At 38.9% G+C, this 15549-nt stretch overlaps 1 protein-coding gene, 3 non-coding genes and 1 pseudogene across 4 annotated transcripts; all 5 read left to right on the forward strand.

The window, feature by feature from the left end:
- Positions 1-460: 460 nt before the first annotated feature.
- On the forward strand, positions 461-9404 carry LOC145213160 (ATP-binding cassette sub-family C member 4-like; annotated as a pseudogene).
- Positions 9405-9805: 401 nt separating this feature from the next.
- Positions 9806-9879, forward strand: Trnas-gga (transfer RNA serine (anticodon GGA)). The gene has a single exon. It is a non-coding gene; the product is annotated as a tRNA-Ser (tRNA).
- Positions 9880-10160: 281 nt separating this feature from the next.
- Positions 10161-10234, forward strand: Trnas-gga (transfer RNA serine (anticodon GGA)). Its single transcript has one exon. It is a non-coding gene; the product is annotated as a tRNA-Ser (tRNA).
- A 281-nt stretch (positions 10235-10515) lies between these two features.
- On the forward strand, positions 10516-10589 carry Trnas-gga (transfer RNA serine (anticodon GGA)). Its single transcript has one exon. It is a non-coding gene; the product is annotated as a tRNA-Ser (tRNA).
- Positions 10590-11547: 958 nt separating this feature from the next.
- LOC145213161 (sodium/iodide cotransporter-like) lies at positions 11548-15264 on the forward strand. The gene is made up of 13 exons (XM_080081395.1): positions 11548-11599; positions 11976-12079; positions 12392-12580; positions 12652-12717; positions 12862-12981; positions 13059-13213; positions 13272-13412; positions 13480-13698; positions 13760-13872; positions 13930-14087; positions 14351-14577; positions 14712-14818; positions 14999-15264. Exons 1-13 carry the CDS (start codon positions 11548-11550, stop codon positions 15247-15249), a joined length of 1902 nt encoding a protein of 633 aa, XP_079937521.1. The 3' UTR covers positions 15250-15264.
- Positions 15265-15549: the final 285 nt, after the last annotated feature.

Consider the following 15549-nt stretch of genomic DNA (forward strand, 5'->3'; position numbering starts at 1 on the left):
CAACATACGCTAGGATTGTATAGGTAGGCAACCCAGTACGCATATACGCCGTCATGCATAAGAAATATATCAGGATGTTCTCAGGTTCAAGTGGTTCTGTGCTCTTGGACGCGCATGACTGATTCGTTTATGTTTTTTCGGCGATTTTTGGGCATTGCAAAGGAGAAAGGAAGTCTTCAAATCTGTTAGCGATTATTTTTTGTCCAAGGTTTGCAACTGCTGTTTGTCTTCAGCAAAAAAACAACGGTTGATTCTGTTTTGCCTAGGGTTTATACACTGGGTTTTGAATTGTCTTCAGCAATTAATGCTTGTTTAAAGTAGAGCTTGAAATGCAAAGGCATGTAACGAGGTTTGATCAGACTCAAACTATGAGTAAAACACTACGTTTATAAAAAGTTTACTCCAAGGAGTTTTTTTTAATGATGGTGATAGACGTGGTTTGACTTTGTGTAGCCTAGATATGATTTCCAACAACAAGAAGGAAAAGGTGCAGATGAAAAGAAACACTATTTTAGACTTCTTATTATTCTGGTAATACGCAGTCAATTTTGTAGTACACATATTTAACAGCATGCTGTATGTTTTGTTGTTGATGGCACCGTGTTTATAACAGCAGGTTTAAGTTGCTCCAATGACATTAAAAAGTCTCCCCCCCCCCCCCCCCCATAATATCTGGTACTTTTAAGCAACCATATCCGCACTAATTGTTCGATGATTTTAATAGTTGATGCAAATTTTTAAATTTAGGCTTAATAATATTTTTAATTATGATTTAGGTGGATGAACGACCTGTTCCATCGGGGCTCCAAGCAAAAATTAAAAGATGAAGATCTTTTTGAATTGGAAGAAGACAGCACATCTTCGAAACTTTGCGATATGATCTTTTTTTTACAGAAACTGGAAATGGGTAATGGAAAATGCAAAACAAGCCGGTAAACGCCCTAGCCTTTTAAGAGCTATTTAAAAAAACATTTGGATTTCGCCTGTGCCTTTATGGCATCTTGGCGTTCGTTAAGGTACGCTATTGTAACATTTGTCGGAAAAAATCATTTTCTTTAGTCACTAAATAAGTTATACTAAGCAATATGATGCAAACCAGTATTTGAGTGCTTTTTAGTTTTATGTTTTTTTGCAGGAAATGTCTGCGCTTGCAATGCCGTTCCTTTTGGCTGGTTTTCTTCGTTTTTTCGAAAATCGGTCCTCCATGACTGAAGCATGTTTCTTTGCCACAAGTTTAACTGTCACGTCCGCTATCGTGGCTCTTTTGCATCAGTGGTATTTCTATTTGAATGGAATCACGGGATGGCACCTTCGCGCGGCGATCTGTGCACTAATGTACAAAAAGGTAAGACCGCCGTTTAAATAATAACACAAATTTCACCTGGACAAGATATAGAGAACGTCTGTGTCACCACATTTACTGTGGTACTGGTACTTTTACAAACCCCAGCCTATCTGTTAGGTGAACACAATAATGAAGAAAGCAACAATAACCAGGTATACTATGCTTACGTATAAATTAAATAAAACATTTTTACCGATGGAACTAAGTAAAGGATTTTATGATTTTGCAACTAGACCATGTTTTTTGGTATTAGGCTGATTTTGTTGCGAATATCAAGGAAGAGAAACCAAAAACCCAAGGAGGCGTAGTAATCAACCAAACTTTGTATGTTGTGATTGATTGGTAGATCGCGAAGTGGTAATTTATATATACGTACTTTGGGGAACTTTTGACCGACTCGTCTTCGTCTTTTTGCAGGTCGTCTGCTTTTGAAAGTTTGAGTATAAACTCTTCCTATTTTGAAGTATCGGAAAACGTCACGAAGTCCGATGTCACCACTGCAGCTAACATCATCGTCGTTGATAACAGACTTTACATATTGACTTTAACCTGTACAACGCATTCTGCGACGGTTTAAGTATTTAAAGCATTGGTTTTAGACCGAAAGTTTTTTTATTTCTCCAGACTTGCTTTTTGGTTTTATTGCAACTATATATATGCGCTACTTACTTCAAATGCATCATTTAATAGATTCCGGAAAAGTTATGCACGACAAAATGCTTCATGCCATATTGGAATCGCCAATTCGGTTCTTCGATGTAAACCCTGTCGGTACGTTACATTAGTTTTTTTGTAGGTCCGGTATAATTTTAGCGTTTTGCAAATCAGGTCGCATACTAAATCGTTTGTCCAAGGATCTGGGACAAGTTGATGAGATTCTTCCCCGATTTTGTATGTGGTTTTCCTCTGTGGGTATTGATATACTGTTTTCTGTTCTCCTAACGGATAAACACTACCAACGAATTTATTTTTCAGGTATTCGGTGATGTCTGTTCAGTCCTAATTGTTGCTGCAGTTGTAAATTACTTTGTTCTCATACCCATTTTACCACTTCTGGTTTACTTCTTGTGGCTTCGGCGATACTATGCCAACACGTCATGTGACATCAAGAGGTTGGAAGGAGCAAGTATGTGTCTGACCATTTTGACGCCAATATGAAACCAAAAAAGTCGACTTTTGCTGTTTTTTAGTTTTCTCGCCTATGTATGTTACAACGAACAAACCCCTGCTACAGTAAAAACAAACACAAACCCCTGCTACAGTAAAAACCTACAGCCTAATTTGTTTCTTTTATCACAAGCAGGCAGAAGTCCGGTGTTCTCCCACTTAAAATCCACACTTAACGGTTTAACGACAGTCCGAGCTTTTAAAATGCAAGAAGAATTTGAAAGTGATTTTCATCAGCTACAAGATTGTCACAGCTGTAGGTAATTCAAAATGCACATTTTATCTCTACATTTAACATCGCCTTCTTTAAAAGGTGCCTGGTACGCGTTCGTGGCTGGAACAAGGTGGTTTGGATTGCGGCTGGATTTAATGGGCACTTTATTTGTCGGGGCAGTGACCTTTTTGTCACTAATTACTGTAACAGTAACAGATTCAGACGCCGGACAGGTTGGACTTGCAGTTACTTATGCATTGTTGCTAGTCGTTTTGATTCAATGGACTGTGCGCACAAGCACGGAAATTGAAAACCAGGCAAGTATATATAAAGTAAGCTAATTGTTTTCTCCTGCCACAGTTAACATGGATTCCATATTCCTAAATGTCCAAGGCCCAAAACATCGTGGTTTTGAACGAAATTGTGGTACGTAAAAAAGGAGTTTTAGTTCAGACGAACTGGGACCAACAAATTACACGTTGTTAAACAAAGTCACTGTGTTACTATCTTTGCTATGTAGCTTAGAACACATAAAAATAATCGCTTACACCTTTAAATATTGTTAATAGTGGCAGATGACTTCCGTTGAACGAATCCAACAATACCTCAAGCTTCCACGGGAGGCGGCTCACCACGTACCTCAATTTGATAAAAGTCTTCCCAGTGATTGGCCAACTAGCGGGAAAATAGAGTTTTGTAAATTGTCCTTCTCACACTACATTGGAGGTCCTGCAGTGTTGCATGGTATTTCTTTCGTTATATCTCCGCGTGAAAAGGTTAGTGCTTGATTAGGCATCAAACACTGATCCCCTGCAAACCTCGGATAACGCAAAATGAACAAAACTGAGTACTGCCAAAGTTATAGTTTTCGTAACAACTTGTTTATAAAGCGTATGTGCTGTCAACGTTCAATGCGCTACAACCAACCCAGCTGATGCCCCTTTTTTCAACTTTTTACGTCAAAGCCTCGAGAAACAGTTCATCATAAAATACTTTGATGTTTAAGATTGGAATTGTGGGTAGAACCGGAGCAGGAAAAAGTTCATTCATTTCGTGCTTGTTTCGCTTGAACGAGCTAACATCGGGAAAGCTAATAATTGACGACGTAGATGTTTCCAAAATAGGGTTGAATGGGTTGCGTTCATCCATTACCGCTATACCACAGGTACGGTTGTGCGTATGTCAGTTGGGGTGGAATAATGACACATAAGGTTTGATACATTGCAGGATCCAAGTTTGTTTGCTGGAACTTTGCGTAACAATCTCGATCCATTTCGTGCTTATTCTGACTGTAAACTATGGACAGCATTAGAAAAGGTGTTTACCTTACCATAAAAAAGTGTTTTTTATGGTAACTTTCTTTAAAAATGTCGAAATCAACTGGATGGCAAACAAGTACATGGAAAATTACAACCATAAATATGAATCCATTATTTAAATCAGTCCTACAGCTTCGATGCAAATCAGCAATTACGACATAATATCTTAAAATACCATCAATTAGCCAATGATTTAATGAAATGGTGCAAGGGTTGTAATGCCAATTCATATCAACATATATACGCGCTCTACCAACTGAGCTACACAGGCTCAGTGGAGAATCCGCCGAAAGTCGAATCACAAGCACCGTTGCCTGCCTCGTATGCTGCACATGTCAGCTTCGTGGTAGGGGATCGCCAGATTGACCAGTATCAGTTAAGATGAACATAAATTCATAAAAAAAATCTTTTGTTAGTATCAAACGCATAGAGGTAAGCGCTGCTGGGAATGTCTGTATTTTTAATATGGGTAATATATATAGTAAACCTATGCGTTCCAGTCTTTCTTGCTACTCGAGGAAAAGACAGCAATTATAAGTTCGATATCAGACAAAGTAACGGAAAACCCAGAGATCAATTCAGCACGTATTGTTTTCAAGAACTTCACTGCCGCCTGGAATGACGTTAACCTGGCGTATGTCGCAGAAGTAGGTTGTTGACAAACTTGTACAAATACGCTATATACATGTGTTAATGATTACAGAATGGCGACGCAACACACAGAAAGACGTTGGAAAGCATCAATTTACATGTGGATAACAAAAAACTGTTGGCTGTTATTGGCCCAATAGGCAGCGGAAAGGTTTGTACATTACAGAATAAAAACAAGTTATAAAAGCAACAAATATAATACACTCTTGTAGTCTTCCCTCCTCAGTGCAATCTTAAGCGAACTTCCTGCCAAGACGGGTAGCGTGAAAGTTCAAGGTCGAATTGCATATGTTGGTCAAATTCCTTGGGTTTACTCTGGGTCAATCAAAGAAAACATTTTGTTTGGTGAAAAGTACGAACCTGAGCGTTTTAAAGCAGTTATTGGAGCATGCGCTTTAACAAAGGTTGGTTATATATGCTGTGTATTTGAAAACTACAGGTGCACAGGTTGCAATTTTTAACACTTTTAAGTGTTGTAGAACCAGTGATGAAATTACAATAATTTTCTTAGCGGAACGATTCAATTTGTTAAATTTTAAAAAGTAAAAAAAAGTAAAAAACACCAATTAAGGCGACGTCATTCGGGGATTTTAAATTAGATTTGTAATGAGCCAATACTGTTGAGGCGTGGATCAATTAGTGCAGGGGTCGGCAACCTTTTTTCTACTGCGGACCGTTTTTGAAACTGAAATTTTATTTGAAGGCGGACCGGCCTTCAAACAACTACAAATATCCAGCAACGAAAACGCCTTAATTAGTGTATCATTCCCGGGATACATGGGCAAAATGTTTTAAAACATTTATCCTGAAAAATTAGACTACGGAATTAGTGGAACGCCATTCCTAGAATGATTTATTTACCGTTCTGACTTATCTTTTTACCACTGCTTAGTTAGAACAACAGAATGGTTCAAGATTTGGCGCGAAAGAAATCGTAGGTGTTGTTTGCAATCCATCTTAGTTCTGTGGGTAAAGTACCAGCCTGAATAGAATGTGGTTTGTGCATTTCAAAAATTACCCTGATATTGTATAAATAACATTCGTATTTTTCAAGGGATACCTGAAATTTATATTTTAGTTTGCGTTTATTTAATTACTTCAAGTAATTTTAGGACATTCAGTCACTCCCAAACGGCGAGAACACTTTGGTGGGTGAACGTGGCGTTACACTAAGTGGGGCCAGAAAGCCAGGGTGAATCTTGCAAGAGCCGCGTACCGAGAAAATATCGATATCATATTGTTGGATGATCCACTGAGCGCGGTTGATTCAAACGTTGCAAACCATCTCTTTCATGAATGCATTTGCGGCTGGATGAAAGAAAAGGTGTGCATTTTTACGCGTATAAATATATATCTATTGTGCAGTTTGTTTCGCAGATCAGGATTTTTGTAACCCATCAGTTGCCTTTTCTAAAACACGCAGACACAATTCTCTCACTAAAAGAGGTGTGACCATTTTCGACGTTAACTTAAGTTACAAGTATGTGGTTTTTGTAAAGCATCCGTGCGTTTAGGGCGCCGTGTCACATTTCGGAACTTACGAAGAGCTTCTTGCCGATGGAACAGACTTTGCTGCATTGCTAAAACCTGACGACAATCCAAAATTGTTTGAAGGCCAAAGTACGGTTATTTATATTGTTAACCGTTTACCCCTAGTTGGGTTTACATCTCCGCAACACGTTGCTCAAAATATTTGTAAGCATGCTACAATAATATTGAATAAAACGCCGTTTTTTGCAATTTCGATAAATTGGAGTTACAAACCCCAGCCTATCTGTTAGGTGAACACAATAATGAAGAAAGCAACAATAACCAGGTATACTATGCTTACGTATAAATTAAATAAAAATATTTTTACCGATGGAACTAAGTAAAGGATTTTATGATTTTGCAACTAGACCATGTTTTTTGGTATTAGGCTGATTTTGTTGCGAATATCAAGGAAGAGGAACCAAAAACCCAAGGAGGCGTTGGTTGGAAGACTTACGCGGTTTATCTAATGAATAGCAAGTTGACATTCTTTCTTGTGATCTTCCTTACAGTAATCAACCAAACTTTGTATGTTCTGATTGATTGGTGGATCTCGAAGTGGTAGTTTATATCAGACTGAAAACTTTGACAAGTCTGAAGTCGTCCACCGTTTTATTAGACATATATATTTCGCCTAAGTAATAGGCATCGTCAGTATCTTATTCAAATAGAATGAAAAAAAATATATGTCTAATAAAACGGTGGACGACTTCAGACTTGTCAAAGTTTTCAGTCTGTTATTATATGCGACTGTTGTCTCCATCTGTCGTACTGAGTCTCAAGTGACTCGTGATTTATAATATACTACACAGTTTATGGTAATTTATATATACGTACTTTGGGGAACTTTTGACCGACTCGTCTTCGTCTTTTTGCAGGTCGTCTGCTTTTGAAAGTTTGAGTATAAACTCTTCCTATTTTGAAGTATCGGAAAACGTCACGAAGTCCGATGTCACCACTGCAGCTAACATCATCGTCGTTGATAACAGACTTTACATATTGACTTTAACCTGTACAACGCGTTCTGCGACGGTTTAAGTATTTAAAGCATTGGTTTTAGACCGAAAGATTTTTTATTTCTCCAGACTTGCTTTTTGGTTTTATTGCAACTATATATATGCGCTACTTACTTCAAATGCATCATTTAATAGATTCCGGAAAAGTTATGCACGACAAAATGCTTCATGCCATATTGGAATCGCCAATTCGGTTCTTCGATGTAAACCCTGTCGGTACGTTACATTAGTTTTTTTGTAGGTCCGGTATAATTTTAGCGTTTTGCAAATCAGGTCGCATACTAAATCGTTTGTCCAAGGATCTGGGACAAGTTGATGAGATTCTTCCCCGATTTTGTATGTGGTTTTCCTCTGTGGGTATTGATATACTGTTTTCTGTTCTCCTAACGGATAAACACTACCCACGAATTTATTTTTCAGGTATTCGGTGATGTCTGTTCAGTCCTAATTGTTGCTGCAGTTGTAAATTACTTTGTTCTCATACCCATTTTACCACTTCTGGTTTACTTCTTGTGGCTTCGGCGATACTATGCCAACACGTCATGTGACATCAAGCGGTTGGAAGGAGCAAGTATGTGTCTGACCATTTTGACGCCAATATGAAACCAAGATAGTCGACTTTTGCTGTTTTTTAGTTTTCTCGCCTATGTATGTTACAACGAACAAACCCCTGCTACAGTAAAAACAAACACAAACCCCTGCTACAGTAAAAACCTACAGCCTAATTTGTTTCTTTTATCACAAGCAGGCAGAAGTCCGGTGTTCTCCCACTTAAAATCCACACTTAACGGTTTAACGACAGTCCGAGCTTTTAAAATGCAAGAAGAATTTGAAAGTGATTTTCATCAGCTACAAGATTGTCACAGCTGTAGGTAATTCAAAATGCACATTTTATCTCTACATTTAACATCGCCTTCTTTAAAAGGTGCCTGGTACGCGTTCGTGGCTGGAACAAGGTGGTTTGGATTGCGGCTGGATTTAATGGGCACTTTATTTGTCGGGGCAGTGACCTTTTTGTCACTAATTACTGTAACAGTAACAGATTCAGACGCCGGACAGGTTGGACTTGCAGTTACTTATGCATTGTTGCTAGTCGTTTTGATTCAATGGACTGTGCGCACAAGCACGGAAATTGAAAACCAGGCAAGTATATATAAAGTAAGCTAATTGTTTTCTCCTGCCACAGTTAACATGGATTCCATATTCCTAAATGTCCAAGGCCCCAAAACATCGTGGTTTTGAACGAAATTGTGGTACGTAAAAAAGGAGTTTTAGTTCAGACGAACTGGGACCAACAAATTACACGTTGTTAAACAAAGTCACTGTGTTACTATCTTTGCTATGTAGCTTAGAACACATAAAAATAATCGCTTACACCTTTAAATATTGTTAATAGTGGCAGATGACTTCCGTTGAACGAATCCAACAATACCTCAAGCTTCCACGGGAGGCGGCTCACCACGTACCTCAATTTGATAAAAGTCTTCCCAGTGATTGGCCAACTAGCGGGAAAATAGAGTTTTGTAAATTGTCCTTCTCACACTACATTGGAGGTCCTGCAGTGTTGCATGGTATTTCTTTCGTTATATCTCCGCGTGAAAAGGTTAGTGCTTGATTAGGCATCAAACACTGATCCCCTGCAAACCTCGGATAACGCAAAATGAACAAAACTGAGTACTGCCAAAGTTATAGTTTTCGTAACAACTTGTTTATAAAGCGTATGTGCTGTCAACGTTCAATGCGCTACAACCAACCCAGCTGATGCCCCTTTTTTCAACTTTTTACGTCAAAGCCTCGAGAAACAGTTCATCATAAAATACTTTGATGTTTAAGATTGGAATTGTGGGTAGAACCGGAGCAGGAAAAAGTTCATTCATTTCGTGCTTGTTTCGCTTGAACGAGCTAACATCGGGAAAGCTAATAATTGACGACGTAGATGTTTCCAAAATAGGGTTGAATGGGTTGCGTTCATCCATTACCGCTATACCACAGGTACGGTTGTGCGTATGTCAGTTGGGGTGGAATAATGACACATAAGGTTTGATACATTGCAGGATCCAAGTTTGTTTGCTGGAACTTTGCGTAACAATCTCGATCCATTTCGTGCTTATTCTGACTGTAAACTATGGACAGCATTAGAAAAGGTGTTTACCTTACCATAAAAAAGTGTTTTTTTATGGTAACTTTCTTTAAAAATGTCGAAATCAACTGGATGGCAAACAAGTACATGGAAAATTACAACCATAAATATGAATCCATTATTTAAATCAGTCCTACAGCTTCGATGCAAATCAGCAATTACGACATAATATCTTAAAATACCATCAATTAGCCAATGATTTAATGAAATGGTGCAAGGGTTGTAATGCCAATTCATATCAACATATATACGCGCTCTACCAACTGAGCTACACAGGCTCAGTGGAGAATCCGCCGAAAGTCGAATCACAAGCACCGTTGCCTGCCTCGTATGCTGCACATGTCAGCTTCGTGGTAGGGGATCGCCAGATTGACCAGTATCAGTTAAGATGAACATAAATTCATAACTGGGATCAGCCCTGAAGCCTGTGTAGCTCAGTTGGTAGAGCGCGAGTCCCGGAAAGACTCCTGTCGTGGGTTCGAATCCCACCGCAGGCTAGATTTTTCTAGCCTACGCCTTGCCATATGGTGGTGAATGCTTGGTGACCGGCTGATTCGGTATAGCGCCTTCAATGGGCCTGGCGTACTGTGATTTATATATGAGTGTGCCGTGATCGCTGGTCTGCATAGACGCTTCAGGGCTGATCCCAGTTATGAATTTATGTTCATCTTAACTGATGCTGGTCAATCTGGCGATCCCCTACTACGAAGCTGACATGTGCAGCATACGAGGCAGGCAACGGTGCTTGTGATTCGACTTTCGGCGGATTCTCCACTGAGCCTGTGTAGCTCAGTTGGTAGAGCGCGAGTCCCGGAAAGACTCCTGTCGTGGGTTCGAATCCCACCGCAGGCTAGATTTTTCTAGCCTACGCCTTGCCATATGGTGGTGAATGCTTGGTGACCGGCTGATTCGGTATAGCGCCTTCAATGGGCCTGGCGTACTGTGATTTATACATGAGTGTGCCGTGATCGCTGGTCTGCATAGACGCTTCAGGGCTGATCCCAGTTATGAATTTATGTTCATCTTAACTGATACTGGTCAATCTGGCGATCCCCTACTACGAAGCTGACATGTGCAGCATACGAGGCAGGCAACGGTGCTTGTGATTCGATATTCGGCGGATTCTCCACTGAGCCTGTGTAGCTCAGTTGGTAGAGCGCGAGTCCCGGAAAGACTCCTGTCGTGGGTTCGAATCCCACCGCAGGCTAGATTTTTCTAGCCTACGCCTTGCCATATGGTGGTGAATGCTTGGTGACCGGCTGATTCGGTTGATTCGGTATAGCGCCTTCAATGGGCCTGGCGTACTGCAATTTCAGGATAATATATAAAAAATCTGAGGTGGTTGTGTTGGTCCATCTGTATATAAATGTATTTCAAAACTATCCCTATTATTTGGAAACCACAAATTAATCATAGATATCATATTGTACTATTTATACTTGTATTTCAGAAAAATACATAATCAACAAAAATACATGCACAAAACGTTGTGTTTGTTTTTGGTAAACTTGTTTAATTAAAAAGTTAATCCTCATACGTTCAACAGTATGTTTTAATTCTCCAGGCATTTAACACCAAGCAAGATGCCAATAAACAACACCAAGATGCCAATAAAGATAGCATATTCTAAAATTGTTTTGTCTACAAACTGTATGCTGCAATGAAGCATGAGAATATTTACTGCAGCACCACCTTTTAAATTCATGTTTGCAGTCAGAAACACATTTATCAGAAATAAAGTCTGCATATACTATGTTGGCGATATACACCAACTGAACAGTTTTAAAACATTTTTATATGTTGTTGGATGTCGTTCACAGAAGATACAATCCAAAGGTTTGCCGACCTATTAAATCTAAAGGTTGGTTAAAAATCAGGTGGCCAAAATCAACCGAAATTTGGTGGCAAAATTGGCACACAATCAGTACGTTTCAAAATGATTTCAAAATTGTAAACTTTCTGCCGATGAAAATGGTTTAAAATGTATTTGACTTATTGGCGCATGCTTAGTTAGCAAATAGAACTCGTAGCGATGCGGTTACTTGACAACATCGAGGATCGAAAAAGAGCAAATCATACAAACGAAAACATGTTCACGACCAAACCTTCATGCATGACTGTGGCTGTATCAGATTCAAATATATGCTATTTCTTGTCCGACAAAAATGTCAGTAATAAAGGCAGCTTTTGGGACCCTTGATATTGCTATTTTTGCAGGTAAGTCGAGTTTTAAGTGTAAATGCGGAAAAGATAAAATAAAAGTCGGCGTGAAGTTACGGTGTGTATTTCGGTAAAAGTTGTTTGTAACTGGCGTCATGAACACATATACTTCACTGTGAAGCAACAGGTAGCATCTCTAAATCATTCAAATGTTGAGTTGTCAGTTTTGTCATGACGTTTGTAACAATAAAAATGATAATAATTTTTATGAACTGCCGTAATAAACAAACTTTTTTAAGCACCAAAAGTCACTAACAAACATGTAAATCGTAGCAAAATAGCAAGCAAAATGATGCGTGAGAACACCACGTATAAAATATGTGGTCTCGGTTGCGCAGTCAATAGCAAATTCAATCGCTGTACTTCGTTACAGCAACACTCGTTATATCTGCCGGTATTGGGATATTTTTTGCTGTCAAGGATCGAAGGAAGAAAAATGTCGAAAACTACTTTTACGGCAGCCGGAAAATGTCACCTGTGAGTTTCACTACATCTTCTATAGAGCAGTGGTCGGCAACCGCCGGTCCGCGGCCCAGTACCGGTCCGCGGCGAGTTGGTTACCGGGCCGTATACTTTTTCAGGTTAAATGCTACAAAACATTTTGCCCATGTATCCCGGGATGATAAACTAATTTAAGCGTTTTTATTTCTAAATATTTGTAGTTTTTTGAAGACCGGTCCGCGATAAAATTTCACTTTCTAAAGCGGTCCGCAGTGCAAAAAAGGTTGCCGACCCTGTTCTAGAGTATACAATATAAATATATAAACACTTAATTCAAAATAATTTCAGATTCCTGTGGGATGTTCCATTGCTGTGTCCTTCATATCTGCCATCACAGTGATTGGTTTTCCCTCGGAGACCTACCTGTATGGGCTTGTAACATTTTGGTTTTGTTTCACTCTTGTTATTCCAACATTTGTCGCATGTGTTTACTACATTCCATTGATTCACCGACTGCGTTTAAACACTATATATGAGGTAAAACACGATTGCACTCGTCACACACTTTCTGTAATAATTAAGGATTTACAAATTTATGTACGTTTCAGTATCTGGGTTTGAGGTTTCATCCAGTCATAAGAAAGATCACGTCAGCTATGGAGATCGTAAATTTGGTTCGAGCAATTATCCACATATTTTTATCGGAGTCATACCAACATATATTTTAAAATTTGGGTGTTTGTGACATTTAAAAAACTTGTAAAACAAAACAGGCCTCAAATTTCTTTTACACTGATGTCGCGCAACCTCTATTTTAGATGATATACATGGGGGTGGTCGTCTATCTACCCGCTCTAGCGCTTAGCGCTGTAACCCCGATCAGTATAGAATGGAGCATAGTTATGACCAGCGTTATATGCACAATGTACACAACAGTTGTAAGTTGTAAAGTTTTATGAATTTTTTTTGGGGGGAGGGGAGGCAAAAATCATTCATCAAAATTTTACATTCGCAGGGAGGACTAAAAGCTGTTGTGTGGACTGATGCATTTCAAGCTATGATTATGCTAACAGGATCCCTTTCAGTTCTTATCCAGGCTCTGATAATGGTTGGTGGATTTGGGAATGTTTGGGCAGCGCTTGAAAGAAGCGGACGAAATAACATTTTTGTGTAATTCAATCATAGAATTATGTTTAAGTCAAAATTACTGATTTCTAGATTTTTTCAGATTTGACCCCAACCCAAGAATTAGAACAACATTTTGGACCATCATCATTGGATTCAGTTTGTCGCAAACTGTAACCGCTTGTGTCACCCAGTCGATTTGCCAACGATATCTGTCATGCAGATCGATCAAGGAAGCAAGAATGTGCCCAATAATGATACTATTTTTTGATGTTATAAGACACACGCTAAAAACCTTTGTTTTTTTACAGTGCAGCTTTTGCTGCTCTTGTGCCCAAAATTACTATCACCCTTATATCAGTCTTGAGCGGTGGTGTAGCATACGCTTACTTTGAGGGTTGTGATCCCGTTAAAGCCGGAAAAATTTCAAAACCTGATCAATTAATGCCGTATCTAGCACTTAAAGTCTTCGAAGAACTTCCAGGATTGTCAGGATTTTTCGTGGCCGCTGCTTATAGCGGAACTTTGAGGTATGTGATATCGTATCTTAGTAAAATAACAAACTTACATGACAATTTGGATATATTGCAGCTCCGTATCGTCAGGAATTAACTCAGCTAGTTCGATGGTGTTGGAGGATCTGATTATGCCCTGCAAACCTCATTTGTCTCATATCAAACAGCTTGTCTTCGGAAAAATAATAGGTGGGTTGAAAGCAAAGCAATGGTTTGTAACAAAGACACTTTAAACTATTGTCCCAGCGCTTTTGATCGGATGTTTTGTGACGGCAATAGCTTTTTTATCTTCTATGAGTTCTCAAACTATAATATCCATAATCTTCTCGATTGGTGGTGCATTCGGAGGTCCCTTGCTGGGGGTTTTTACTCTTGGAGTTTTTGTTCCATGGTGCAATGCTAAAGTAAGTGTATACATGGACGACATTGACGACTGGCTATACATGTTGCCAGAAAGTGTTTTCTCTCAGCAAGCATAAAGCAAACAAGTAGCTCATAGTTTACTTTAGTTGACAATATCTCTAACATAAGTTTGTGTAGGTTATGAATAAAAAGAACTTTGTTAATAAGTAACAAAACAAGACAATATACATTTTTTTCAATTTAGATCCAAAGGCATATGCCATTAAAAACAACACGTTACTCTTTTCTCTACACTGTTTGACAGGGAGCATTTGCTGGGCAGCTTGTAGGCATTACAGCCACATTGTGGATTGCATTAGGAGGTCTAGTGAACTCGAAATCCCCGGAGACGCAACGAATGCTTCCAACCTCTGCAGAAAACTGCGCGACCCCTGTTGACAATTTGTACACAAAAGCGATCTACAATTTAACAACTAGCCCTTCCACAACGAGTAATCATTGGGTTGACGTCACTTCTGAACACGTGGACAGGTATATGTCAAAGTTGTCAAAGTGTCTGTTTTTGTCTTCACAAAAATTAAGTTTAGCATATAGTCATAAAAATCGCATCGGATATGTTTATTATTGCGACAATTATGACATTAATCCACTCATTTTACATGTAGTGTGAAAAAGGTGTACGATCCTATACAAGCAATGTCATTCATGTATTACACGGCAGCCGGGTTTCTTCTCACTATGGTTTTCGGAGTACTTGTTTCCGCTTGCACAGGTCAGCACTTATATAACGACATGTTTGATACAAGTCAGGTATTTACCACAAGTAAACAAATAACTAGTTAAACGATAAGTAATACACCGCGTGACTTGCTAAATACCTTTATTTTTTACTACGAGGGCATTAAGTGAGAATTGTCAATGAAGCATCGTGTTTCTTTCGGTGTATTCTTAGGCTTAAAGGATCCAAAGAAAAGTGACCCCAAGCTATTTGTACCAATTATCGACAATCCTCGACTGCCGGAATCGGTTGTTCGATTTTTCCGTTTTGGCGTTCCTCCGTTGAACGACGATTCAAATGAAATAAAGATTGAATTCCAACCGGTTAAAGTTCTGGTAAATAGCCCATCTCGAAACTCCTATACCTCCAGTCACGAATTATGTTCAGAAGAAGAATCTCCTCCGTTGGTTGCGAAAGACATGTGATGACTTTGCAAAAAAAATCTGTATTTATTAAATGATTTGATTCGCGAAATGTTCGGTATCTGCTTGTCATTTTAGCTGTTGTTTAGGCTTAACAGCTTCATCCCACGTAATTTACAGAAAGCAACTCATTTTTATTTGTCGAAATTATATCAAGTTCTCGTCTTAACTAATCCACACACAAGACTGAAAAAAATAAAACGAGTTCGTTGCAATAGGAGCTGCATGTCGATAAGAAGTGAAGAACATGTTTTCTTGACTGCAGGTTATTACTCAGTTTGTGCAACTAAAAACAGGGTAATA

This window comes from Phallusia mammillata, chromosome 2 (assembly GCF_965637545.1).
Source record: "Phallusia mammillata chromosome 2, kaPhaMamm4.hap1.1, whole genome shotgun sequence".
In the NCBI taxonomy this organism is placed as follows: domain Eukaryota; kingdom Metazoa; phylum Chordata; class Ascidiacea; order Phlebobranchia; family Ascidiidae; genus Phallusia; species Phallusia mammillata.